Source organism: Aspergillus fumigatus, chromosome 2 (genome assembly GCF_000002655.1).
Source record: "Aspergillus fumigatus Af293 chromosome 2, whole genome shotgun sequence".
Taxonomy (NCBI): Eukaryota; Fungi; Ascomycota; class Eurotiomycetes; order Eurotiales; family Aspergillaceae; genus Aspergillus; species Aspergillus fumigatus.
In genome coordinates this window covers 2568108-2591014 of record NC_007195.1, presented here as the reverse complement: position 1 = coordinate 2591014, position 22907 = coordinate 2568108, and the positions used below count along the sequence as shown (strand labels likewise).

At 50.4% G+C, this 22907-nt stretch overlaps 11 protein-coding genes across 11 annotated transcripts; 4 read left to right on the top strand and 7 right to left on the bottom strand.

Annotated features, from left to right (window-relative positions):
- Positions 1-3: 3 nt before the first annotated feature.
- On the bottom strand, positions 4-1152 carry AFUA_2G10130 (putative adhesin). The gene is made up of 3 exons (XM_750253.2): positions 1054-1152; positions 730-999; positions 4-680 (listed from the first exon to the last, which is right to left on the bottom strand). The coding sequence occupies exon 3, from the start codon at positions 516-518 to the stop codon at positions 162-164; it is 357 nt and encodes a 118-aa protein (XP_755346.1). The 5' UTR covers positions 519-680; positions 730-999; positions 1054-1152; the 3' UTR covers positions 4-161.
- Positions 1153-1451: 299 nt separating this feature from the next.
- Positions 1452-3168, bottom strand: AFUA_2G10120 (ATP-dependent (S)-NAD(P)H-hydrate dehydratase). Its single transcript, XM_077804146.1, has 6 exons — positions 2984-3168; positions 2876-2915; positions 2773-2819; positions 2703-2713; positions 2613-2645; positions 1452-2553 (listed from the first exon to the last, which is right to left on the bottom strand). Exons 1-6 carry the CDS (start codon positions 3072-3074, stop codon positions 1669-1671), a joined length of 1107 nt encoding a protein of 368 aa, XP_077660309.1. The 5' UTR covers positions 3075-3168; the 3' UTR covers positions 1452-1668.
- A 34-nt stretch (positions 3169-3202) lies between these two features.
- Positions 3203-4762, bottom strand: AFUA_2G10110 (uncharacterized protein; the record flags this gene model as incomplete). The annotated part of the gene is made up of 2 exons (XM_077804145.1): positions 3203-4706; positions 4757-4762. The coding sequence occupies 2 exons, from the start codon at positions 4760-4762 to the stop codon at positions 3699-3701; spliced, it is 1014 nt and encodes a 337-aa protein (XP_077660308.1). The 3' UTR covers positions 3203-3698.
- Positions 4763-5136: 374 nt separating this feature from the next.
- On the top strand, positions 5137-6320 carry aspf8 (ribosomal protein P2). The gene is made up of 3 exons (XM_750250.2): positions 5137-5320; positions 5402-5567; positions 5639-6320. The coding sequence occupies exons 2-3, from the start codon at positions 5409-5411 to the stop codon at positions 5813-5815; spliced, it is 336 nt and encodes a 111-aa protein (XP_755343.1). The 5' UTR covers positions 5137-5320; positions 5402-5408; the 3' UTR covers positions 5816-6320.
- Positions 6321-6377: 57 nt separating this feature from the next.
- Positions 6378-7840, top strand: AFUA_2G10090 (40S ribosomal protein uS19). The gene is made up of 5 exons (XM_750249.3): positions 6378-6510; positions 6587-6605; positions 6839-6896; positions 7081-7377; positions 7434-7840. The coding sequence occupies exons 1-5, from the start codon at positions 6493-6495 to the stop codon at positions 7501-7503; spliced, it is 462 nt and encodes a 153-aa protein (XP_755342.2). The 5' UTR covers positions 6378-6492; the 3' UTR covers positions 7504-7840.
- Positions 7841-7852: 12 nt separating this feature from the next.
- Positions 7853-10069, bottom strand: AFUA_2G10080 (S-adenosylmethionine-dependent methyltransferase). Its single transcript, XM_750248.2, has 3 exons — positions 9441-10069; positions 9074-9373; positions 7853-8999 (listed from the first exon to the last, which is right to left on the bottom strand). The coding sequence occupies exons 1-3, from the start codon at positions 9843-9845 to the stop codon at positions 8070-8072; spliced, it is 1635 nt and encodes a 544-aa protein (XP_755341.1). The 5' UTR covers positions 9846-10069; the 3' UTR covers positions 7853-8069.
- A 56-nt stretch (positions 10070-10125) lies between these two features.
- AFUA_2G10070 (carbamoyl-phosphate synthase (glutamine-hydrolyzing) CPA2) lies at positions 10126-14736 on the bottom strand. Its single transcript, XM_750247.2, has 3 exons — positions 13966-14736; positions 10725-13780; positions 10126-10658 (listed from the first exon to the last, which is right to left on the bottom strand). Exons 1-3 carry the CDS (start codon positions 14327-14329, stop codon positions 10551-10553), a joined length of 3528 nt encoding a protein of 1175 aa, XP_755340.1. The 5' UTR covers positions 14330-14736; the 3' UTR covers positions 10126-10550.
- Positions 14737-14821: 85 nt separating this feature from the next.
- On the bottom strand, positions 14822-17524 carry AFUA_2G10060 (uncharacterized protein). Its single transcript, XM_750246.2, has one exon. It carries the CDS (start codon positions 17477-17479, stop codon positions 15863-15865), a length of 1617 nt encoding a protein of 538 aa, XP_755339.1. The 5' UTR covers positions 17480-17524; the 3' UTR covers positions 14822-15862.
- Positions 17525-18829: 1305 nt separating this feature from the next.
- Positions 18830-19926, top strand: AFUA_2G10050 (uncharacterized protein; the record flags this gene model as incomplete). The annotated part of the gene is made up of 3 exons (XM_750244.2): positions 18830-19033; positions 19093-19170; positions 19231-19926. 3 exons carry the CDS (start codon positions 18830-18832, stop codon positions 19924-19926), a joined length of 978 nt encoding a protein of 325 aa, XP_755337.2.
- Positions 19927-20136: 210 nt separating this feature from the next.
- On the top strand, positions 20137-21407 carry vip1 (putative actin cytoskeleton protein (VIP1)). Its single transcript, XM_750243.2, has 3 exons — positions 20137-20369; positions 20434-20520; positions 20623-21407. Exons 1-3 carry the CDS (start codon positions 20287-20289, stop codon positions 21248-21250), a joined length of 798 nt encoding a protein of 265 aa, XP_755336.1. The 5' UTR covers positions 20137-20286; the 3' UTR covers positions 21251-21407.
- Positions 21408-21554: 147 nt separating this feature from the next.
- On the bottom strand, positions 21555-21776 carry AFUA_2G10020 (uncharacterized protein; the record flags this gene model as incomplete). Its single annotated transcript, XM_750242.1, has 1 exon — positions 21555-21776. One exon carries the CDS (start codon positions 21774-21776, stop codon positions 21555-21557), a length of 222 nt encoding a protein of 73 aa, XP_755335.1.
- Between the last annotated feature and the right edge of the window lie 1131 nt (positions 21777-22907).

Sequence of the window (22907 nt, the reverse complement as noted above, 5' to 3'; positions counted from 1 at the left end):
CTAGGCTAGCAGTATTCACATTGGTAAGGAATGATATATACGAGTCTTGCACGATACTAGACACAAAACAAGCAGATTCACAAAGGAATGTCGCCGTAGAACTCTCATTCCAGCAATTAAGCCAGTCTCAGCACAAGAAGCACGCCTCACGACAGTCCCCATCAAATAGCGCACTTGTCTTGGATAGGAATCTCAGCGCACAAGTCCGGGCTTGCGCCGTAGGGGTTGTCACAGAGGGTGTTGCACTCGGTGCTTTCGGGGGTGAAGACCAGGAACTGGTAGTTGGGGACATTCAAACGGAACTGTTTGCTGACGTCGTGGTTGTCCTTCGAGGCCTTGTAACCGGCACGGCAGGCGCAATGGAAGCGAGTGCCTGTGTTGATGCAGGAGGTGGTAATGTCGCAGTGGTTCTCGCCGGAGAGCGGGTTGCAGGTTCCGCACTTGGGGGGAATACTGGAGGAGAAGACGAGGGAGGCGGAGGCGAGGAGGAGAGAGGTGAGGATGGAGAGGTTCTTCATCTTGGTGGCTGTTGTCGTGGATGTTTGAAAGGTAGTTCAGAAGGTATTGAGGAATGGTTGGTAGGTTGGAAGAGTGTTTTGATGCTTGCTTTGTCGGAAAGATATCTCGATGCTTGAGAAGAGATGGGGTGTAGATCGAGTATCCTCACCCTCTTTATATACCTTTGCATCGTTCGGTAAAAGATCGAGTATTCCACACATGGACACATACATGGACACAAACATGCAACTGCGAGTAAGGCCATTGATGGCCGTGAGACACTGCGCAAGTCATCCAGACGGCATCTCCTCTCCGAAACCCACGTCATTAGGTGGTGAAGGCACAAAAGGCAACAAAGAAGAGGCTCTGAGACATGTCTCTCAATCGCACAGCGGACAGGTTTAGGTGACAGCCGTCGTAGTTTGGAAGTCCTCCCGGCTGAAGGTGACTGGGCGTGTGTCAAGTCATGGCATCTTCGGATTGGTAGTAGCAATACGAGATCTGGAACATTGAGGTAAGTGGCCAAATATTCCCCCGCAAATGCATCTGACGTACCGAGTCCAGCCCGGCAAATGAAACGCAGAGATATCGGTCAGAAACAGTCATCGAAACCAAGGGAGCCTCATCTGAGATGGCTTGGTCAGAGTGTGTGCTGTCATCTGTGATTGGAAGTGTTCGAGCCATATTTAGCAGCTGAACCATCTTGTACTCAGTGTAGAAATGGATAGAACGCATGACCAGGTGAGTAGAAGAATCTCCTGTTTGATTTCGAGCGACACTTGGTGAGATGCGATGGAAGGCACCCTAGAATAGCAGAGAAAGATGCGTCCATAGAACTTGGCGAATGGAAATCAACTATAGGCGAGGTCAAGAAAAGAATCTCAAGACACATATGTCAGATCCAAGAGATGCATCGAATAAGCGCACGCAGGAAACTCTTCAACTAAAATCTACAGCGTTGGCTATTTTTAGGAAGGAGAGTAGATTTATGCATCATGCTCAGTTTATTCTTTGGCTCAACTATTGAAATCGGCCGTCTTTCGTTGCAAAAGCTAGGTCATTTGATCCCCAAAGGATCCTATCATCGCGAAGAAAACTCGGGCCAGGTATCGGTTTCATGACTAGCAGACTCGCAGGCTGGATATGCACAAGTTCCAGACGGCGAACAGCCTACAGATGGGTCCTGGAAGCTTCCGGTTCCCCAATCAATTCCAAGAAGCTTTCATGAACTTCGTCAGTAAGATCGCTAGCCTGCAGGCTCCTGCCCTTGGCATTGAACGCCCGCCGAGAACATTCACGAGTGATGCCACTGCCAGCCCATGCAACCAGTAGTAGGGTTGTCGCTGGGGACATTCTCTTGTTCTCTGACTCAAGCTCAGCCAACACATCCTGCTTAGACTGCGCTTCTTTCGGGTTCTCTTGCTCGCCGGAGTCCCATGATTTGTTATGGTAAGCAGCTCTCCAAGCCAGCAGTGTCCCAAGAGATCCTGTGAGTGTATCTCCTTGGCCCCCACTGCGCTTCAAGCCTCCTTTCAAGTCCGAGATCAGGGTCGTCACACCGTTTGAAATTACATCATGCGGTCCTTTCTGGATAATTGTCACACCGCCCAAGGCCTGTGAAAGTTGCTCGCAAGCCTGCGATTCTTTGCTGGTCTTGTCGCTTTCATCAGTCTGGGCTGCAATCTGTGCCTGACTGGGAACCTCAATGCCCAGCGCCTTAGCCAATCGGCTGAATTCGTTGACATTGGGTGTCAAGATACAGTCCTTGTAGCCTTTGACCAGGTTGGGATCCTCCGTCACAAGAAGGAGACCATCAGCGTCTAGAACAAAGGGTATCGAGCGGGACCGCGCCTCTTTCATAACTTCGGTGACCACTTTGAGAGTCACTCCATCACGACCTAGACCGGGACCGATTACTAACGCATGCAGCCGGGATAGCATGGACACAATAGGGCTTGCAAGTGCGCGAGCATCAATGCTACCGGGGTTGCTAACCGAGTCGGTACTCGGAAGCAATGGATGTACCATCAGATTCGGGGAGTAGGACTTGATAACCTGGCAAGCTACATCAGTCCGGACATTTCAAATATACTAGGACTTAGGTAGTTACAAACCGTAGCTGCAGATTTCTCACAAATAACATGGCTCTATCCCTGGTTAGAAATCATCATGCTGGAGCCGCGACAAAGACTCGTCAAACTAACCATGTCACATCCTGCATCATAGTTAATCAACCAATACCAGGTGGTCAGCTATGCTACTTTGATGACATACCTAATCGAGCTGATGCCATTGAAGAGAAGTATGGAGCCCCTGTGTAGCTTTTATGTTTATGAATACTGTCTCTAACAGTTGTGCAGGGAGCCATTCCACATACTCTAAAGAGCCTCCGATGACAGCCACGCGTCCATGTTGACCTTTTCTCGTCAGCTATTGTTCTTCTAGGAGAAATCATTCTGTCACTTCTCAGCCAAATTGAGCTTACCCTTGTGGAACTTCTCCAGCAACGGAGGCACAATCTTGCGCACTTTTTTGAACAGGACCTTCGAGGAGGTCGATACATGCACCGGTTCCATGTTTGAGTCTGTTACGAAATCCCGAGGAATGACCACTACATGAATCCAAGGACGGATGAACTTCTCTTTCGCATGAGAAGGAGCTCGATCTAAGTGATACTTGAATATGGAGGCAAGCCGGAATGCGGGCCGGTGATGTCACCGCCTAACAAGTGGGGCAACCAGCAGCTCCAATTGCCCAGTACAAACAGTTGATAAATCGGTTTCATTTGGCCATGGACCACAGAAAATGTCATATTTTATCTCTCTAGCAGGGAACAGAAAAAGGGGGGATAAATATGTAAGAATGACGCCCGCTCTCTGCAAGTAAACCGCATGAACCAGGTAAAATCGAACCAGCCAGTAAGAAAAAGACGAGTAACCCACCCTCTATTGACACCCTGACGCTCGCTCGCTGATGCCAAGTAGAAACACAAATATATTGAACGCCATGAAGAAATCAAACGTGACAAAAGAAGAGACTAGACCAGGAGTGAGGGACTAGTGAATATGGACAAAGGAAACGATATGGTTCGTATGTATAATGTAGCCACGGGGTATTCCTCGTTGATGCTCCGTATGCATTGAATTAGGAAATTTGCTTTTCAAAAAGAATGAATCGCCGAACGAAGGCGACGGCTGAGCTCAGGATCGACTCTTAGCAGCCAATGCTGCAAGTTTCTTTCGTCGTTCTAGCTTTTCCTGCTTGGCTGCAAGCTCAGCGCGCAATTCCTCCTCGTCCTCTTTCTTCGCAGCTGCTAATGCAGCAGCTTCTTCCTCCTCTACATCATCGTAGCCAGCTTCCATGTCGGATGATGCGGAGTAGTACTCATCGTAATCGTCTCCTTCGTCTTCTTCATCTGTTGCCAGATACTCATTCATTCTAGCGCGCTTGCTAGCACGAGACTGTGCTTTCGGTTCTTGTGAGCTGCGTCGACTTGGCAAGCCGGCTGTTCCCCGGTACTCCAGCTGCGTTGGGGTCTGCGACGGTCTCGCTGTGCCCTTGTAGGTTAATTCCTCGTGTTCCCGTTTTCTGGCAAGTTTCCCATCACCAGATTTTGTTCCGGTTGCTCTGCCAGAAACAGTGCCGGGCTTCTTGGCCAGCCGTGACTCTTTCTCTTTTATCTGCGCCTCCAAAGCTCGTCTTTTGCGTTCCGCTTTGCTGAGCTTCTCCTTGGCTACCGGTTGATGTTTGAACATGCCCACTTGAGCTGGAGCTTTCGTCTGTAGTTCCTTCGCTTTCATCATGAGATCAGCATATGATCCTTTAGGAGGGGGCTTCGAGGAGATCTGAGGCGGTTTCTGAGCAGCGGTTGCAGTATTTCCGTGCGTAGACTTGGCAGAAGACGAAGCGGCGACTGGGCGAGACTTTGAAGTAATAGAAGCATTAACGGGTTTGCCTGCCGATGGCTTGGCCGATGCTTCAGACTCAGGTTTCTGCGGTCGACGCAACTGATCCTCTGCTTTCCTTTTCACTCCCGCAGCAACATTCCCCTGCCCGGTAGCATTGCTACCAAGTCCATTAGTAGGCTTGTATGCCCGAGATCCAACATTTGAGGACGAAACAGGTGGCGCGGGCGTCCGAACTGGAGGAGGAGGAGCGATGGGAGCTGGTCTACCCGTCTCAATAGACGAGAGAACGGAGTCAAGAAACTGCCAAAGTGTTACACATGTCAGATACTACAACGGGGAGGAAGACTAACACTCATGGTGACCGCTAAGGTACACGAAAGAGCTTCAGCAACTGAGTCACTGGATAACGTGATAGGAGCACTGATAAGGGTAGGTTCACCGTCGGTGGTTAGTTTGACGAGGTAACTTCATGACTTCATGAGCTGCGAGATTGAGGAAAGGAGAGGGCTCAAGGAATGAATGTGTGTTGTTTACCCCTCTGTGCCGATGCGAAACCTAGCACATAGTGATGGCGTCTGAACGAGAGAGCAGAAGAAGAGTCGTAATGTTGTTGCCAGACGCCATCCTGTTCTTCTAGAAGCAGATAGTCACGTGGACGCCTCTCGGTCACTTTTGGAAGTTTTAAGGGAGACATATGCGCCACAGACACTCGCTTAGCTTAGGCGGTTTTGATTGTACTAGCCACACCCACCAGCCGCACCGCACTTTTCTCGATATTTTGATGGTTCAATTCTCTAATTCTTACTTTCCCTAACCACTTCGCTAAATCTCCCAGCGAACTCGACGTTTCAGTCTCCGCCCAACTTGCGGTTAAATCGATTGATTCTCGTGTTCGATATATCTCAATAACATCGGTACGTGCTCTTGCTTGGTAAATTTCCTATCAGTGTTACCATTGTCGCATCTCGAAATGTTCTCTAACAGGGGCTTCACAGATTCAAAATGAAGCACCTCGCCGCTTACCTCCTCCTCGCCCTTGCTGGCAACACCTCCCCGTCCTCTGAGGATGTCAAGGCCGTCCTCTCTTCCGTTGGCATTGATGCCGATGAGGAGCGCCTGAACAAGCTCATTGCTGAGCTCGAGGGCAAGGACCTCCAGGAGGTTAGTAACTACAGCTCGAAGATTACAGACTGGGAATTTTGGACTGGCGCTGACATCGAACTCTACAACAGCTCATCGCCGAGGGTTCCACCAAGCTCGCTTCCGTTCCCTCCGGTGGTGCTGCCGCCGCTGCTCCTGCCGCTGCCGGTGCCGCTGCCGGTGGTGCTGCTGCTCCTGCCGCTGAGGAGAAGAAGGAGGAGGAGAAGGAGGAGTCCGACGAGGACATGGGCTTCGGTCTTTTCGACTAAGCGCGTTGATATATACAAACGCAGCAAGGTTCATGAGGTTTGGTGGGGGAGCAGAAATCTGGCAGTTGTTTTCAGTATGGGGAGTAAACTCGCCCATTGGTACCGATCAGCCTGTGTGCACTCAGGCTTTTCGGATGCAGTTACGAGATGCATATAAGAGCTGGAAAGAGCTTTTAGGCCAATACAGATTTTGTGACCCTCCACTAATTCACGTTCACGTTCATGTTCGACATAGCCTTGTGCATGTAAGCTCAATTATATCGAAGCATATAAGTATGAGTAAGTGTTGCGGAAGAAAATAGTTGAACGCGAATCGCAATATGCTATTTTCAAAATGATCCACTTCGCAACACAATTCTTGGATGTCAGCTTTTAAGCATACTCCGTACATCTCAAGTCAAATACGCAGTCTGAACATTATCATGTAACGATCTAGATGCCTGAAAAATCAGGTCGAATGCGGAGACTGAAAGGGATCCCAATCGGTACTAGTGGATTAGGGTTTGACCTAGTGCGGTCGCTTAGACGAGCCCTCCGGCCCACCTCGCAACCTGAAGCGTAGGCACAAGACTAGCCCCGACGAAGGTCCTTCAGCGACAAGACACAACACGACAACCATATTCCCTTCGCTTTTCGAGTAACGTTCGGAAAGCGACCTGAGAGGAACATTCGCAAAAATGGCTGACACCGAATACGTGAGTGTTATTCCAGGATACATATGGTCTTCAATACTGGGTTCGAGGGAAGCTAATGTGAAATCTTTGCTTGCAGAACGCCGAGGAGGCTGCCGGTACGTTGTCGCAGGGCACCCTTTCTTTTAATCCCCACCATGCCACAGAAGAGCGCGAGGTGTTGGGAGGTTTTTCGTGATGGAATACTGGGAAGAATTGATGAATGGAGAAGGATCTTGGTGCATAAGAGCGACCTGAGGGATACGGCTACGGACAACACAGACAACCACACACACACACACACACACAAGGGTTAGGATAGACACGCTGACAGACGCTTTTCGCCGAACAGAGATCAAGAAGAGAAGACAATTCCGCAAGTTCACCTACCGCGGAATTGACCTCGACCAGTATGTTCAGCAATCTTTCATCCATCCATTCTTGTCACCTGCCAACCACCCGACTCCGAACGAGCGAGGTCATCAATTGTACCATCTTTGCATAGGTCATCCTTGTCGGAGTCTGGAGTTGAGATACAGGGACAGATTGGAGAACACGTGAAGGAACCGGTGTCTGACTTGGAATGTGCTACAGGCTCCTCGACCTCTCCTCCGAACAGCTCCGCGATGTCGTGCACGCCCGCGCCCGCCGCAGGTTCAACCGTGGTCTGAAGCGCAAGCCCATGGGCCTGATCAAGAAGCTCCGCAAGGCCAAGCAGGAGGCCAAGCCCAACGAGAAGCCCGAGCTCGTCAAGACCCACCTGCGTGACATGATCATTGTCCCTGAGATGATCGGCAGCGTCATCGGTATCTACTCCGGAAAGGAGTTCAACCAGATTGAGGTCAAGCCCGAGATGGTTGGCCACTACCTTGGTGAATTCTCCATCACATAGTATGGTCCCTTGCGTCCCCCTTGTGATATCTCAAACGATTCTAACAACAATACAGCAAGCCCGTCAAGCACGGTCGTCCCGGTATCGGTGCCACCCACTCTTCTCGTTTCATTCCCCTCAAGTAAAGAAGAAAAACTTTCTGGAGTGTTGCGTGGAGGATCGGGCGTACGGATGTGCTGGGAGAACAAAAAAGGGATGGATACCATTTGCGTCCATTGGGATTCATCAAACTTGTATGTCAAGTGCGGGTCAGCTGTTTGCATCTCAATATAAAGATCTTGTCGCCATGAAACACGAACGAACCAAAGACCAAGCGGGATCGTCAAGGCTATGATGATGAAGTTTTGCCCCTCCGTTCTGCTTCCGCGGAGGCGGGAGACTTTCACCTGTTCCTTTCACTAAGGATAGTTAGGAATGGAAGTCTAATTTACGAAGTCGAATTCTTCCGTCTATATCCGTAGGCACGCCGTTACCAGTTTTGTAGATATTCGCTCTTGTGGTCAATGCTTAATTGTTATTGATCTGCCCATTCGGCCGGCTTTCCTGCTTTCTGTCTTACAAACCTTGACGGGCACAGAGATCCTAAGTCATCTGTCCATTTGAGCCTTGACTCAATGTAAAGGCTGGGACGGATGCTGACCCAAAACCCAGGGCACAACTGAACTTGCTACAATTTCCTCGGTCTCAAGATTCAAGCCCTCTCCTTCTCCAATGTCTCATAAATGATTTCATCGAGCTCCCTCCATGCTTTGCTCATGGAATGGATCAACTCGCCAGGACTCCGTCTCAAGCCATGGTTGTACATCTGTACCGGCCCCTCTGCAAACGCCCTCCTAATGATTTTCTTCAGCGTCGGCACAGCAGGACTCACTTCGAGTTCATTCATGAGATAAAAGAGAACAGACTGCCAGATCGCCGAGCACACCGCAGACGAATCCTTCTTGCCGCCAAGCGACGGCACCCCCTGCAGCTTCAGCTCATTGGCGAGCATCGCAAACACCCACGCATGCATCTGTCGAGTCGGGTGTCCCAGTTCAGGATACACAATGGGATCAACAAGCCGGAAGCGGATCGCGGCGTGCACGTATGCCTCATAAGGTTTGTCCTCTGAAAGAAGACAGACGATCAGCTCGTCTCGCAGGGCGACCATCGGCTGGCGGGTGATCGGCCACGCAGAGGTTCTGTGTAGGTTCTTCATGGCTCGTTTAATCTCACCGGCGGCCTCTAATGGGCTCAACCGTGAACTACCGATCCGGTTTAAAACATTCATTGCGGCGTTCTCGGCGTCTTCCAGGACAGAGAGGTCGTGCGGTTCGCCGAGGAAGCGGTCTTCGCGTGTGTTTGTGCCTTTCCCGCACTTGGGACATCGGCATTTGAAGTAGTATCGCTCCAAGAGCTCTGTCTGGCGGATTTTATATGGGTTCGTGGCGTCGATGTACGATACGAGTATCTCCTCGCCTTTCCGAATTGGGCGGAGGGCCTTGACGTAGAGGGCGTCGCCATCTGAGCCGACGACGGAATTGTAGTCGCAACTGTGATTAATCAAAGCCGCGTACGGGTGCAGGTAGAACCCCAGACGATCAGCTAAGGGGCTGTGAAAGTTGAACGAGTTTAATTCCAGCTTTGCAACGTAATCAAATCAGCTCTCCCGTCAGAACACTGACACAGAAAAGCGAAAGGTGCAGCCAAACTCACTTTGGCACCATAGTGACATAGCATTTCTTCATCCAGAGCGCATCCAGAGTACTTCTTCACGGCCTTCGCCGTCAAAGATATCCGCTGCCACTGTTCCCAGTTCTGCGCTTGGATTTCTGCCATGTGACTCTCCAGTTTGCGGAAAAGCTCCAGCTCCTCCTTTGGATACTTGCCGCGCTCACTGCGCAGGATCATCCGAAGAATAGCCCTGGCATTGCTTGGGAGCACTCGGGGCATCAACTCCTTGTAGACCCGACACTCGAACGAGTGAACGAACTTCCAGTCTTTCGCTTGGCAGGTCTATATCCAGTTAGTGTGACGCGAGCTCAGTAAGGATGGAAAAGGTATGTGGTAGGCTCCAGCTAACCTTATTACAATACTTCACGACCCGACACCCCGTACAAGCTTTTAACTCGACGTTGACATCCCTGTTGCAATGATGCTGCCCCAGGCATCCGGAGCAGGTATCCTGCAACCGCTCAGTATCCAGGACTGCCACGAACGGCCTCTGGATGAGCATGACGGTCCCTCCGACCGGGATATTCGTCGCAGCAAAAATCCCTGTTCCGGCGCCCGGCGACGGGGAAGGATAGCCTCTTGTGTAGACTGAAGGGATTGGGTTCTCGAATCCCCCTTCCGTAATGTTCTCATTGTCCTGGTTGGGATCCGTGCTGGTGATGGTTTGGTCGAGCAGACGCCCGAGAATATCCTCGTTTAGGATATCTTCAGGTACTTTGCGGCTGCCCCGTTGCAAGCTTGTTGTCGATGCCATTTCTAGGTCGTCTGATATTCTTGACAAGTTGCGGACAGTTTTAGTTACTCAGACTTTACTCCGTAGATTTGAGATCCAGAGGCCATTACGATGGTCGGTCATATGATTTGGCGAGAATTCTAGTTTCGTTAACCTAGAACATTTCAATCGAGGATCCTTTCTCGGCACCCAATTCTTCTGGTTCGATTCCGGATGCTCTGATGATATGTGCCGACTTGTAGTTTCTGAGAGACAAGGCAAATATCAGCAAAACAGAATCAACCGGAACCGATATCACGTGTTCACACTGTGGTACACTGATGCAAGTCATTGCAGTGTTGATATTGAGAAAAGCCGAAATAACTAAGAATACATACACCTTGAATCAGCACATGCAGGCTGATCAGGCTAGGTAATGAATGAAACTAAAATACAGATCAGATTCTTTTCGCTCAAGCACATAGCCTGCCTACTCGAAACCCCATGTAAATATAACAACGCAAGAAAGAGGAAATGGAACACCGTAGCATGGCCATGATCCTCATGCCAGGTCCAGACTAAGACCACAAATTCTATCAACACGAAGCCGGATCCTCTACGCCAAACAGGACGGGCTGTTTGTTTGCCTGAAAAGAGAGCATAAGCCAAACCGATTAGATCTATAAACAGAACATGACTTTCCCCTTTTTTTCCCCATAGTTTTGAAGAGATCGTCGATATTCGGATTTACACCAGCTTGCGGCCAGCGAACTCTGACCAGCTCCGGACCTCACGGGGAATGCCGTCGGGACGGGGGAGCTTAGCGTTCATGGCCTGAGCGAAGAGAAGAGCGGTCTAATATAGACGATTAGTACACATGATACAGGTGCACGTGGTTGAAGGAAGTGAACTGCCACATACCTTGGTCTCCATGAACAGAGGGACGCCGAAGTCAACGGCGTTACGTCTCATAACATAGTCCTCATCCAGGAGGGTCTTGCCACGTGTCTTGGCAAGGTTGAAGCAACCGCGAATGTCGTACTTCTGGAACACCTCACGGAGAGCTCTCTTGTCCTCCTTGGGGAACTCGATCACCTGCACGGAGACCTTGTCCTTGGTAGCGGACTGTAGGTGAGCCTGGACCTCAGGGCTAGCAGCAAAGAACTTGTAGCCGAGAGGGTTGAGGTAGTCAACAATCTGAGCCAAAGCAGGGTTGTTGATGTCACCGCCGAGCAGGATACCCTCGCCGGGCTCGGGCACGCGGAAGTTCATGGTGGACTGGAGAGAAGCCCAGTAGGCCTCAACCAGATCCTTGCCGAAGCAAGCAATCTCACCGGTGCTGGCCATCTCAACACCGAGGAAAGGATCGGCACCGGCAAGACGAGTCCAGCTGAACTGGGGCACCTTCGTAGCGAGGTAGTCACGCTTCTCAGTCATGAGATCCACGGGCTCAGGCACATCGCGGCCAACAAGAGCTTTGGTAGCAACGTCGATGAAATTGGTTCCCAGGACCTTGCTGACGAAGGGGAAGGAACGAGAGGCACGAAGGTTGCACTCGATGACCTTCAGCTGGGGCTCAGCACCTTCCTGGTCGGCCTTGATGATCTGCATGTTGAAGGGACCGGTGATATTCCAGGCCTTGGCAACCTTCTCAGCAATCTCCTTGACACGACCCATGACCTTCTCATCCAGAGAAGCAGGAGGGAGGACCAGAGTAGCATCGCCAGAGTGCACCCCAGCGGGCTCGACATGCTCGCTGACGGCGTGCAGGAGGAGCTTGCCGTTGGAGGCAACAGCATCGATATCAATCTCCTGAGCACCCTCGATGAACTTGGTGATGACGACGGGGTGATCGGGAGAGACAGCGCTGGCGTTGAGAAGCTTCTCCTTGAGCTCGTCACCACTGTAGATAACACTCATGGCAGCACCAGACAAGACGTAACTGGGACGGACCAAGACAGGGTAACCGACAGACTCAGCGAAGCGCTCGGCCTCGGCAACCGACGTGAGCTCTTTCCAAGCAGGCTGATCCACACCGATGCTGTCCAGGATCTGAGAGAACTTGTGTCTGTCCTCAGCTTTGTCGATATCCTGAGGATCGGTACCAAGAACGTGGGCACCGCCAGTCTCCTGCAAGCGGAGGGCGATGTTCTGGGGCAGCTGACCACCGACGGACACGACAACACCGCTGGCACTCTCGAGTTCGTAGATATCCATGACACGCTCGTAGCTGAGTTCCTCAAAGTAGAGCTTGTCAGCGGTGTCGAAGTCGGTGGAGTATGTCTCAGGGTTGTAGTTGATCATAACAGTCTTCTTGCCCATGTTCCTCAGAGACAGGGTGGCGTTGACCGCACACCAATCGAACTCGACAGAGCTTCCAATACGGTAGACACCACTTCCCAGAATGATGATGCCGTGGTCATCGAAAGTGACGTCGTGGGAGGTAGCGTTATAGGTGGTGTAGAGGTAGTTGGTATCAGCGGGGAACTCAGCGGCCAGAGTATCAATCTTCTTGACCCAGGGTCGGATGCCGAAGCTCTTTCGGCGAGCGCGGACATCATCCTCGGTGGAACCAACGAGGAGAGCGATCTGCTTGTCAGAGAAACCAAGTTTCTTGGCCTTCAGCATCATCTCCTTCTGGATGCCAAACAGGCTGCCAATCTCCTTGAGTTCATTGTTGCAATCGACAATGTTCTGGAGCTTGTAGAGGAACCACTTGTCGATTTTGGTCAGCTCGTGAACCTTGTCAACCGAATAGTTCTCGTGAAGCATAGCCTGACCAACGGCCAACCAGCGGCGATCAGTGGGGTTCTTCAGGGCCTCATCCAGGTTCTCAAATTTGTCACCCTGGAAACCTACGAAGCGAGGATCGACCTGGCGAATAGCCTTCTGGAACGACTCCTCAAAGGTACGACCGATGGCCATGACCTCACCGACAGACTTCATGGCACTGCCAATGTCCCGCTTGACGTGCTGGAACTTGCTCAGATCCCACCGGGGAATCTTGGTGACAATGTAGTCGAGACTAGGCTCAAAGTTGGCGGTAGTGGTCTTGGTAACCGCATTGGGAAGTTCAGGGAGAGTGTGTCCCAGGCCAATCTTCGCAGCAGTGTAGGCCAGAGGGTAACCGGTAGCCTTGGAAGCCAGAGCAGACGAACGAGAGAGACGTGCATTGACTTCAATGACACGATAGTCAAGTCCATCAGGTTGCAGAGCGTACTGCACGTTACATTCACCAACAACACCGAGGTGGCGGACGATCTTGATGGCAGCGGTACGGAGCATGTGGTACTCTTCATCAGAAAGGGTCTGACTGGGAGCAACGACAATACTGTCACCGGTATGGATACCCAGGGGGTCAAAGTTCTCCATGTTGCAGACAGTGATACAGTTGTTGGCGGCATCACGGACGACTTCGTACTCGACCTCCTTCCAGCCCTTGAGGGACTTCTCGACCAGGATCTGGGGAGCAAGGGTCAGGGAACGAGAAGCCAAATTCTTCAGCTCCTCAGGATTCTCAGCGAAACCGGAACCCAGACCTCCAAGCGCGTAAGCCGAACGGACAATGATAGGGTAGCCAACTGATTCGGCGGCCTTCAGAGCCTCGTCAACAGTGTTGACGGCGATGGACTCGGCAATGGGGATGTTGATCTCCTTCAGAGCCTGGGCGAACAGGTCACGGTCCTCACTAGTCTCGAGGGTCCTGATGCTTGTTCCCAGAACTCTGACACCGTAGCGCTCAAAGATGCCCATGCGGTTCATTTGTACACCAAGGTTCAGGGCAGTCTGACCACCGAACGACAGGAAGATGCCGTCGGGGCGTTCTCGCTCAATAACGTGAGTCACATATTCGGGGGTAACGGGGAGATAGTACACCTCATCGGCGAGCTTGTGATCGGTTTGGATAGTCGCGATGTTGGGATTGATCAGGACGGACTTGACACCGGCCTCCTTGAGAGCCTTGAGGGCCTGAGAACCTGTGATTATTGAAGAATGTAATGTTAGTCACTTGAATCTTCAGTGCTGAACGGCTTTTTCTGGCCCTTTTTTGTTGTGTTTCTTTTCGTTCCCGTCCATGATGGCATTTCGCTTATAGTGGAATCCACAATCAACGCTGCTTTTGGATACCACGCGCAGAAATACGAGCCAAATTGCAACCTACCAGAATAGTCGAACTCTCCAGCCTGTCCAATACTCAAACCACCACTACCAATGACAAGGACCTTCTTGACATCGACCAGATTGCTACCGGGCTTGACAACTCCGCTGGCAAGGTAGCTGTCGGCAGAGGGAGGGTTGTTTGCCTGAGAGGCCAAGCGACGAAGGGCACTGGAGAAGGAACGGAGCTGTTGAGATCGCAATGGCGACGCAACCTTCTGCTGCAATCGCAGACCCGACGCCGTCGACCGGGCCGTAGTCTGAGCGGAGAAGGGGCGCAAAGCGAAAGCGGAACGGCGGCTTTCAGTCAGACATCGCTGACGCAGAATGGAGGACGTAGCCTGCCCGCAACGAGCGGCGAGGACCATTGCGCACTGCGCTAAGGAAAAGATAATAGATATAGAAGACTATTTAGTGCAATATGCGAGTCAATTGACCACCAAGGCGATGATTTTCTACTCCGTAATCCCTACTCTCCCGCTTTGTGTCACACACCCAATTGACAGGGGAGGACTAGAGAGGAATTAGGAAGGACTGGTGGCCTTGGGCCTGAGGTACAGGAAGCAATCAAGGAGGAATTGGGAGAGAACAAGAAACAGACGGGAGGAGAGAAGAGAATCCGGAGGGAGATGAATTGGATGACTCTTAGAGGAGTAGGTAGGGTATGAGTCAATGCGATTTTCTGGAGACGAACAGAGAATCGGAATCGGTCCCAGAGGATTGACCAGAATCTCCCGCCAAAAAAGGTGCAAATACCAGAGTAATTTCTTGGGACTAGTGATAAGAGCTCCGGTGTGCGGAGGTTTTTTTTTTTTTTTTTTAAATCAATTTTTTTCCCTTTTTCTTCTACTGTGTACTTTCTTGCCCTGTCATTTTTGCGGATTGGTGCTCACCGCCTACAACTATAGCCAATAAAATCATGTCTCAGTGGATGCGGTGGGATTGATTGCGCATGGAGACCATTAATCACAGTTCCCACCCTCGGCCATTTCGTGTTTCTTCAATGGTGGTGCGTAGGGAGTATTATTGAGCCCTCCAGGATTCAACCAGACTGGACTTGGGGAATTACTCCAAACCAATTGCTGAATCGCTATGGATTTATCGCAAACGCCACCAATACCGGTCGGTTGTCTCTGACCATTCAGTAAATCTTTTTTGGGGAATAGTACCGTTCCCACCAGAGTCTTAGGAGGTAACTTACCTACCTTCTAGACGATCCCAATTGGTATTCCCCTTCTAGTGGCTGGCTCAAGTAGGACTTCTGTACTTAGTCTCGCTGTGCGCACTATTAAGTCCCATCATCACCCTAGAGCAAAAATCCTCTCCACAAGTCTGGTGGATGCTAGATCGTCATTATCTCAATATTTTCATAAGAGTTATTATCCTGCATCCAGACGCTAGAATACTGACTACTACGGCGTGAATTGGTTCAATTCCTTGTCAAAGATGACGACAAGGTCTTTTTTCTGGAAATACATGCTGACCATCTATCTCTCAAACAATGTACTGCAACGAGGTAGGCTGTTATTGCATTGACTGTTGCTACCCTTCACAAACCACTTCCTTGAAAATTTTCATGGATGGCCGATCAGTACCGTTCCTGGAGTCCAGTTCACGTCCGCTTCCCTGCTACTGGCAGCTTGGCATGAAATTTTGGGAAATCGGAGGGTCCTCACGTTCCAATCCTGGATAGAGGAGCTGGATGACCAACTTGACTGGCTCTTCTGCACTACCCTCCCGGGCCGATATCACAGCTTCATTTGCAAATCTTATTATCATTTCCAAAGAAAATGCACCATGAAGAAACAATTGAGGTTCAGAGCGTGATATCATAACACTTTAGATATATACATCAAATGGAAACCTAGCAATCCAGTGTATGTAGCGTTTCCCTCATGCAATCACTCGGTCATGCCTAATTGCCCATCGAGCTTGGCCCATGGACCTTTGGATTGCTTTTGTGACCTGGTGCCCCTCGTGCGAGGCCGGGTCGAACGAGCCTCAGACGCCCAGATGTCAATCGAGTCCTCTTCTGATGACTGCAGATCTCGCAACGTCTCCTCGAGGTCCTGATTCAACATGTTGTACACCTCCTGCAGTACATGCTCGGCGTCCGTAGCCGCCTCCTGGCCCTCTACCAGCCTCTTCTCGACGTACTGGTGTTCGTTCGTTGCTGCCGCTTCCGACGCGAAGGCCCAAGATTCAGCTAAGGTAACAACTTCGTCGGGTTTCGGCAACCCAGTCGCGCTAGTCGCATGCCTCGAACTGATATGCTTGAAACGGGGTTGATGGGTCAAAAGAGGGTACTCCGGAAGAAGGTGACTCTCATCACTCAAGCGATTCAGAATACGGAGTGTCATAGACCTTTCCTTGGTCAGTAACCCCGATAAGTAGTTCTTCTGCAGAGCCAATGCTCGCTGGGCCTTAGATAGTGGAAGAATATTCTCGCTTGTAAAAGACAGAACCTCCAGCGGGCCCAGCGAAGATCGATCCCCAGTCTCGAGCTTCCCTAGGTCGATCGATTGGCGTGACGGCTTCGTAGATGGCATCGTCATAGGCTGACAGGCCCGGGAAGCAGCATCCAACACTCGCTTACGTGCTTCCACGTAGGCAATATACTGCGCCACAATTTCTGCCTTTTGGTCTTCGACTAACCGAGTGGACTCCTCGATCTCCTCGGGAGAAAGATCGTGCACTGGAGCATCGTCGGCATTACCCACGCTCACTAATTTCTCTTCAACCCATTGCACCAGCTCATCCCGCGTCCGCTGCAGTGCCGCAACTTTGACTGCAGGAGGTACATCTGTACTGTCTGACGCAAGCTGCGACTTCAAACCATCCAGCAAGCTTCTCTCTCGGTCCAGTTGAGCCTTGGCACGGATCACAGCCCTTTCCAGTTTATGTATCAAGCCTTCAATACCATCGTCCGCATCACGTCCCGTCGGTTTGCATTCCTCCTCGGTCTCCTCCAAAGACACGATTTGCTGGCTGTGGCTCGCTCGGTCACCAATGCGCTCAGAGATATTCGAGTCTCGTTCTTTGAGTTCATGTAGATAGTGCTGAAAGACCTGCAACTTCGCATGTCGACGGCGACCACGCAGAAGCCGGAGGTATGTCTGTAGTTCCGAACTGGGGTCGATAGACGGGGGCTCAGTCTTTGAGCCTTTTGTTCTCTCTTTCGCTGACGCAACTTTCTCGGTCAATGAATGATACTCCTTCCGCGCGGCCAGATTCGCCTGGAGTGCTTGCAAGTATTCCTTCCTCAGCCCAGTCAACTCTGCCGGGATACGCTTAACATTGACCGCAGCATCTTGCGGTACGCAAAGGGAAAGATGGGATTGGGAATGGCAATTGGGATTTTCGGAGTCATCCTCTGCAAAATCTATTTGCGAACGAAGGTAGTAGGTCAAAGCCTGTCGGATGCGGAGCGCTTCCTGGCGAGTTCTGATGTAGGGAGCCAACGGCCTGGCAAAAGGAGGAACATCGGTCGGGATATCAGCTTCAGATCGATCAGCCATGACGAGGGATTCGCTCAGGAGCTACAGGCAAAATCTGACATCGACCTAGAATTTCCAAGGATTGTTGAATATCAAAGCCGATCCTCCTTGTGATCTTCTGACTTACTTGTTTTCTGCCCATTTACTAACTCATCAATTGTTGTTTTGTTGTTGCTGAAAGTTGTAGATCCTGTTACGTAAGCAGATACATACTGTTTTCCTCAATTGCCTGCGATATGAAGCTTTCCTCCCTGCAATGGGATATATGAACTTGAGAAGGGACTTTAATTGACCTCTGAGTATAGAATTGCACACTCTTTTTGACGTGGTCCATACCGGTTTCCCTTACCTTGAACACAATCCTCTGTAGCTCATTGTATAGACATTGCACTCCTCTGTCCTAGGTGTGCTCTGTATAGAGCACAGAAGTAAGGGATATTCGATTATCTAAATACCCTCACAGCCACCTAAACAATCAGATGTGTCCAGAGATCCAAATGAAATCTTCTCTTAGGTGTGGAGAGCTCCAGAAGGACTCAGACTGTCAATGGTTACTCATATGTCCCAACTACCTATCTTACGCACTGTATACATTTCAGAGGCGAAGAATATGCTGTGTCGACAGATTGGTCAAAAATTGCTTCAAAACAGCCGCTAAAGTCAGCCAGTCACTCTCAGCAGGAAGCTTCTGAACATATCATGTCCGGCAAATGAAATGTCATTATGCCGAGGGACGGTTCTTTGCACAAAGCGTCGGAATGTACCACAATTTGACAAGGATGCACTGGGACACCTCACCTCAAGCATGTATCTCGCTTCGACTGGCTAGTAACAGCGTTCTCCTGGAGAAAGTTGTTATACTGGTCTACTTGCAATGTCCACACCGTCTCTTTTTCAACGATCATAGGTCTATGCAATATTTGACACTTAGCTGCCTCTTTGTAGTCACTTCAGGCTTCAGACATCAAGTACATGTATTACTGTGAAGCTGCCCGCATTGATCTACAAAATGCAGTCTATGAATGCTGATTAACCCCGAATTTGAACGGACACCCTTTGACATCCATGAGTTATGAAGCTCCGCAGTCTCACAGGCAAAATCGGCGATATTCACCATATCTGGTATGTTTTGAGCTCATTCTTCTGGAACTTCAATCAAGGGGCTGCCTGGCTTCCAGGCGTTCAGAGTCCTCGCTTCGAAGCCCCTCTTGACCCTCCATCTTCGTTCTTCTAGTTTACTCGTCTCAGAACAGTTCCTTTCCGCAGAGGTTTTCGATATTACTTCAACTTGCTGCCTCTATATAGCCCCCAAAAGCTCTCTGCTTCAACTGACAGCCCTTCATTAGTGATACATGTGTCCAGGAAACAAGGATGCCTGCAGGTCAGAGTCCTGTTCCTACCCCTTCCCCAACTTCTCGCCGCCGTGCCGCAACTGCAATGCAGCCGTCCACAACCCCGGCCGTCATCCTTCGACGGCCATCGCAGGGAACGGGAACCTCCGGCATCTCTCTTCCCCAGACAACATATGAAGGAAGTCCAATGCCAGGGGCCGGAGAAAACGGTCGTGCAGGAGTAGTGTCACGTAAGGAAAATGGCTCGACCTGATTGAAAGAAAGCATGACACTGAGAATTAGCAAGCTCCGCTGCGACATCCGAAGCCCCTTACGCCATCCGAACTTCATTCATTGGTTGAGCGAGAGCAAGAAGCGATGGTAAAGTATTGACAGTCTCAAAAAACGCTGCACCTTTCTGACACCATGGGCTTGTTGCAGGTAAACCGGCTTTCCAGAGAACTGTCTATGCTACGCCAGCAAACCGCCTCTGTTGCATCGACCACCTCCTCCACTTCAACCACGCTCAACGATTGCTTGGACGGATATCACAGTACACCGTACTTAATTAGCTCAGCACATCTGACGGCGTCGCGGCGACATCGTTCCTCATCGAGCCTAAGCTCGTCTTATGTCCCAGTAGTTCAAGGATCGAGAACAGGAAATGGGCCCGCAATTGCACGATCTCGGGAGCCTAGTTTGTCATTCCCATCGGCACGTCCAAACGACCTTTCAAAGCCCGCTCGTGCCTTGTCGACCACATCGCGGCAGCCAGATCAAGTCCTGCCATCCTTGGCTGCATTGATACAACCGCAACCACAACAACAGGGCGAGAATGTGCCAAGCAACGTCCCCGGACCGCAGAATTCCCGTCAGAGGTCTTTCTCCCCACAACAAGTGCCACCTTCTGGCAACCCGCCTCGCCAGGAAATACTGGTCCAGCGAGGAGAATTGGAAGCTATGAAGCGAGAAAACGAGGCTCTGCGTCGTCGCATACGGGACCTCGAGCTTGTTGTTAAGAAATATCGAGAACGCGAAGTCGCCTCCCCAGAAGAACCAACAAACGACCAGGAGACGACACTGAGACTGGGAAAACCGTCCACTTCCTTGAGGGACGACGCGAAGGATGGTCCTTGATTAGCCTTAAAGTTAGCTAGCATGCATCTTGGATAGTCATATATCGACGAATGTCAGCTTCAAAACCATCTGATTCTCCATCCATTCCGTCTTCTGTGCTGATTCTGCCAGCTCTACTGCACTAATTGGACTTTTTCACATGCGCGACCAAAGCTACTCCACCGTGGCGGTGCATGCAACCCCTCACAACGTCATATGTGGCGCAATTATGGGCTAGGCTGCACGCCAAAATAAATACAGCTTGTTGTCGTCCTGCACTTTCACATTTCGATCATCCTACAAGTTTCTGTGAAAATTGCGAATCCATAATTACTTAAGCACATACTTTTATACTCATCTCGAATTATCGATCAAATCAAAATGACGGAACGCACCACTGTCCATGTGTCGGGAATCTCATCCGCCACCACTGATAAGGAGGTCAAGGACTTCTTCAGCTTCTGGTATGAGACGGCTGTTCACCGCGACCTTTTGACTAGCTTGCTAATATTTCCTATCTACTAATAGCGGAAAAATCACTTCGATCTCTGTGACTCCAGTTTCTGGTGAGAAGGATGCGGCCAAGTCCGCAACGGTGACGTTTGAGAAAGAAGCGTAAGCCTACCCCGCAGTCCACGCCATCAAAACTTGGTCACGCCACACATTTTCTTTACCGGTTGCGAGATGGAGTTGGAACTAGATCTAACCATCCTCTAGAGCAGCAAAGACCGCTTTGCTTCTCGATCAAACCCAATTGGGACCCTCCACAGTGCAAGTTTCCGCTGCTCACACTATTGACGAGATCGCTGGAGACCATGTGGCCACAGCCGGAGAGGCCAAGGACGAGAATAACCAGGACCTCGAGCAAGAGGACAAGCCCAAGTCCCGGATTGTTGCAGAGTACCTTGCCCACGGCTATGTGATTAGCGATAATGCCATCCAGAAGGCCATTGCCCTGGACAAGAAGCACGGCTTTTCTTCCCGTTTCACATCGGCCCTGGCCAACTTCGACCAGAAGTACCATGCCACCGATCGTGCCAAGGGGATTGATGAAAGCTACAAGATCACCGACAAGGCAGCCAGTGGCTGGCGCGGTCTCCACTCATACTTTGAGAAGGCTTTGGATACCCCTTCTGGCCGGAAGCTCCGCGAGTTCTACGTGCAGACGGACAAGCAGGTGCGGGACATCCACAACGAGGCCCGCAGACTTGCAGACTTGAAGAGTGGAAAGCAGACAGAGGATGCTCCTGCTGCGGCTGGTGCAGAGGGTGCCAACGTTGCTCCTAGCGCTGCGCCGACATCGCAACCGGCGGGTGCTGCAGCCCCCGCTGAGCCCAAGGCGTGATTAGGGATTGATTAAGCAACTTATGATTGACTTTGGTATTGCTCGCCGGCCTATGTTTCAACTGTTCTTATTGAAATTCCACAGTATCTGGTGTTTCATGGCATTTCATGACAAGTAATTCATCTATACTTTCTAATCGCGGTCACTACCACCTTCTGTATGTACTTCCTTACCATGTACACAACCAAACATTCGCTCCGAGTGTGAACAAAGGGAGAATGCTCATTCAATTATCGTAGGTTTCATTCGCACATCAAGTGGACCTTAAAATACATCATAGACATCGAAGTACCCCTTCCGCCTATCAATGTACCTTCGAGTACTTTGCGGCCTCGATATCCTCAAGCGGATGCTTGGGGTTACTCTCCAGCTTCCACTCCTTGGTCTCATTCGACTCACGTTGCGAATGCTGTGGGTCGCCACGAAGCTCGGACTGGGTCTTTCCCGCCGAGGGGGGATCCTGCTGCTGGGCGCCGGACTGGGTTTCAGGAGGAGGGGACTGACGGCCGGAGTTTTGTGCGGACATTTTGCTCTATAGTTATATAAGTTGGGATCCTTTAATGGGAGGGGTAGAGCCTTACAAGATGGTAATTTCCCCCCCTTTTTTTGGTAGAAGGTTGGAGTATGTCAACGGTTGGTAGGTATCGAATTCAATGGAGTGAGGTTTGATGGTTCGATGGGTTTTGATGATGCGAGGGATGCCTACCAGACACCTACCTAGGCTTTTAAATGTAGATGACTTGCGCTAAAAGGTTGTGAAGAGCTGGAGAGAGGTTCGCCTTGTTGGGATTCATCATCATGACGTCTGGGATGGGGCCCACTGTTATCATCAACTTGTCGCTGGAGGTACTTCCTGTTAGTACGAGGGGTATTTTGTACATGAAGCACATCCTAAGTTATAAGGAATAAATAGACAAATGATAAGCAGCGCCAGTCCATGCTGCACTTGAGGATGACGCTCAACTATCAACTCTGGATGCATCGTTGACCACCTAACTCTGTCTGCATTGTTCCTATACCAGGAATGATATCAGATATGGCGTCATAGTTCTGTTGGTTTTGTGATGTCCGCTCTTTCTATCACGTGACTTTTATTCATTCGTGTCTGAGTCAAATCTTCACAATTGTAGTGAGCGGAAAGTACGCAGTATTCGGAGCTTCCTCCTTGGATTATGAAGATCCGTCACCTTTTTTGGCTCCGCTCGCCTCTTGAGTTTTGTGCCCCTACTGACCGCCTACTACTTGGCAGTTTGACCTGTTTGCACCACCACCTGCGCGAGACGATATCATTTTGGCTGTATTTCTTCTTCCTCTCCCGACTTACTACCATCTCGTTTGATTTGCTGCGCAAACACGATCAATTATAGGTAGAATGCACCTTATTTCGCTCATGCCAAAGCATAAACGAAACTAAGTCAAATGCTAGGATTAATGGGGTAATCTGATTCTGTGCAGTACATGGATGCAGGGGAAATGGAACCAAATCACAATGGGGGGACTTTTTGCGTAGAGAGACCATGAGGACAATTATAGACGAACCAAGATGACCATGACAGCATCCAGACAAAGAAAAGGAAAACGATCTAAATAACAAAAGAATTCGGGTGAGGAAAAACGAGCACATGCGGCGTGAGAGCCCTATTCAATCCAGGCGCCT

Bases quoted from the DNA above. Each gene is read 5' to 3' on its own strand.
- aspf8 (XM_750250.2), top strand. From the start codon at position 5,409: ATGAAGCACCTCGCCGCTTACCTCCTCCTCGCCCTTGCTGGCAACACC. The intron at 5,568-5,638 runs GTTAGTAACTAC...ACTCTACAACAG, and splicing joins AGGGCAAGGACCTCCAGGAG to CTCATCGCCGAGGGTTCCAC.
- AFUA_2G10120 (XM_077804146.1), bottom strand. From the start codon at position 3,074: ATGGAACCGGTGCATGTATCGACCTCCTCGAAGGTCCTGTTCAAAAAA. The intron at 2,820-2,875 runs GTATGTGGAATG...TAAACATAAAAG, and splicing joins GTCATCGGAGGCTCTTTAGA to CTACACAGGGGCTCCATACT. The intron at 2,554-2,612 runs GTTTGTAACTAC...GTAGCTTGCCAG, and splicing joins GTGAGAAATCTGCAGCTACG to GTTATCAAGTCCTACTCCCC.
- vip1 (XM_750243.2), top strand. From the start codon at position 20,287: ATGACGGAACGCACCACTGTCCATGTGTCGGGAATCTCATCCGCCACC. The intron at 20,370-20,433 runs GTATGAGACGGC...ATCTACTAATAG, and splicing joins AAGGACTTCTTCAGCTTCTG to CGGAAAAATCACTTCGATCT. The intron at 20,521-20,622 runs GTAAGCCTACCC...ACCATCCTCTAG, and splicing joins GTGACGTTTGAGAAAGAAGC to AGCAGCAAAGACCGCTTTGC.
- AFUA_2G10130 (XM_750253.2), bottom strand. From the start codon at position 518: ATGAAGAACCTCTCCATCCTCACCTCTCTCCTCCTCGCCTCCGCCTCC.
- AFUA_2G10080 (XM_750248.2), bottom strand. From the start codon at position 9,845: ATGGCATCGACAACAAGCTTGCAACGGGGCAGCCGCAAAGTACCTGAA. The intron at 9,374-9,440 runs GTTAGCTGGAGC...AACTGGATATAG, and splicing joins TCGTGAAGTATTGTAATAAG to ACCTGCCAAGCGAAAGACTG. The intron at 9,000-9,073 runs GTGAGTTTGGCT...TACGTTGCAAAG, and splicing joins TATGTCACTATGGTGCCAAA to CTGGAATTAAACTCGTTCAA.
- AFUA_2G10070 (XM_750247.2), bottom strand. From the start codon at position 14,329: ATGGTCCTCGCCGCTCGTTGCGGGCAGGCTACGTCCTCCATTCTGCGT. The intron at 13,781-13,965 runs GTAGGTTGCAAT...CAATAATCACAG, and splicing joins TGGAGAGTTCGACTATTCTG to GTTCTCAGGCCCTCAAGGCT. The intron at 10,659-10,724 runs GTATGTGGCAGT...CGTCTATATTAG, and splicing joins CTCTGTTCATGGAGACCAAG to ACCGCTCTTCTCTTCGCTCA.
- AFUA_2G10090 (XM_750249.3), top strand. The intron at 6,897-7,080 runs GTATGTTCAGCA...AATGTGCTACAG, and splicing joins CGCGGAATTGACCTCGACCA to GCTCCTCGACCTCTCCTCCG. The intron at 7,378-7,433 runs GTATGGTCCCTT...ACAACAATACAG, and splicing joins GGTGAATTCTCCATCACATA to CAAGCCCGTCAAGCACGGTC.
- AFUA_2G10060 (XM_750246.2), bottom strand. From the start codon at position 17,479: ATGGCTGATCGATCTGAAGCTGATATCCCGACCGATGTTCCTCCTTTT.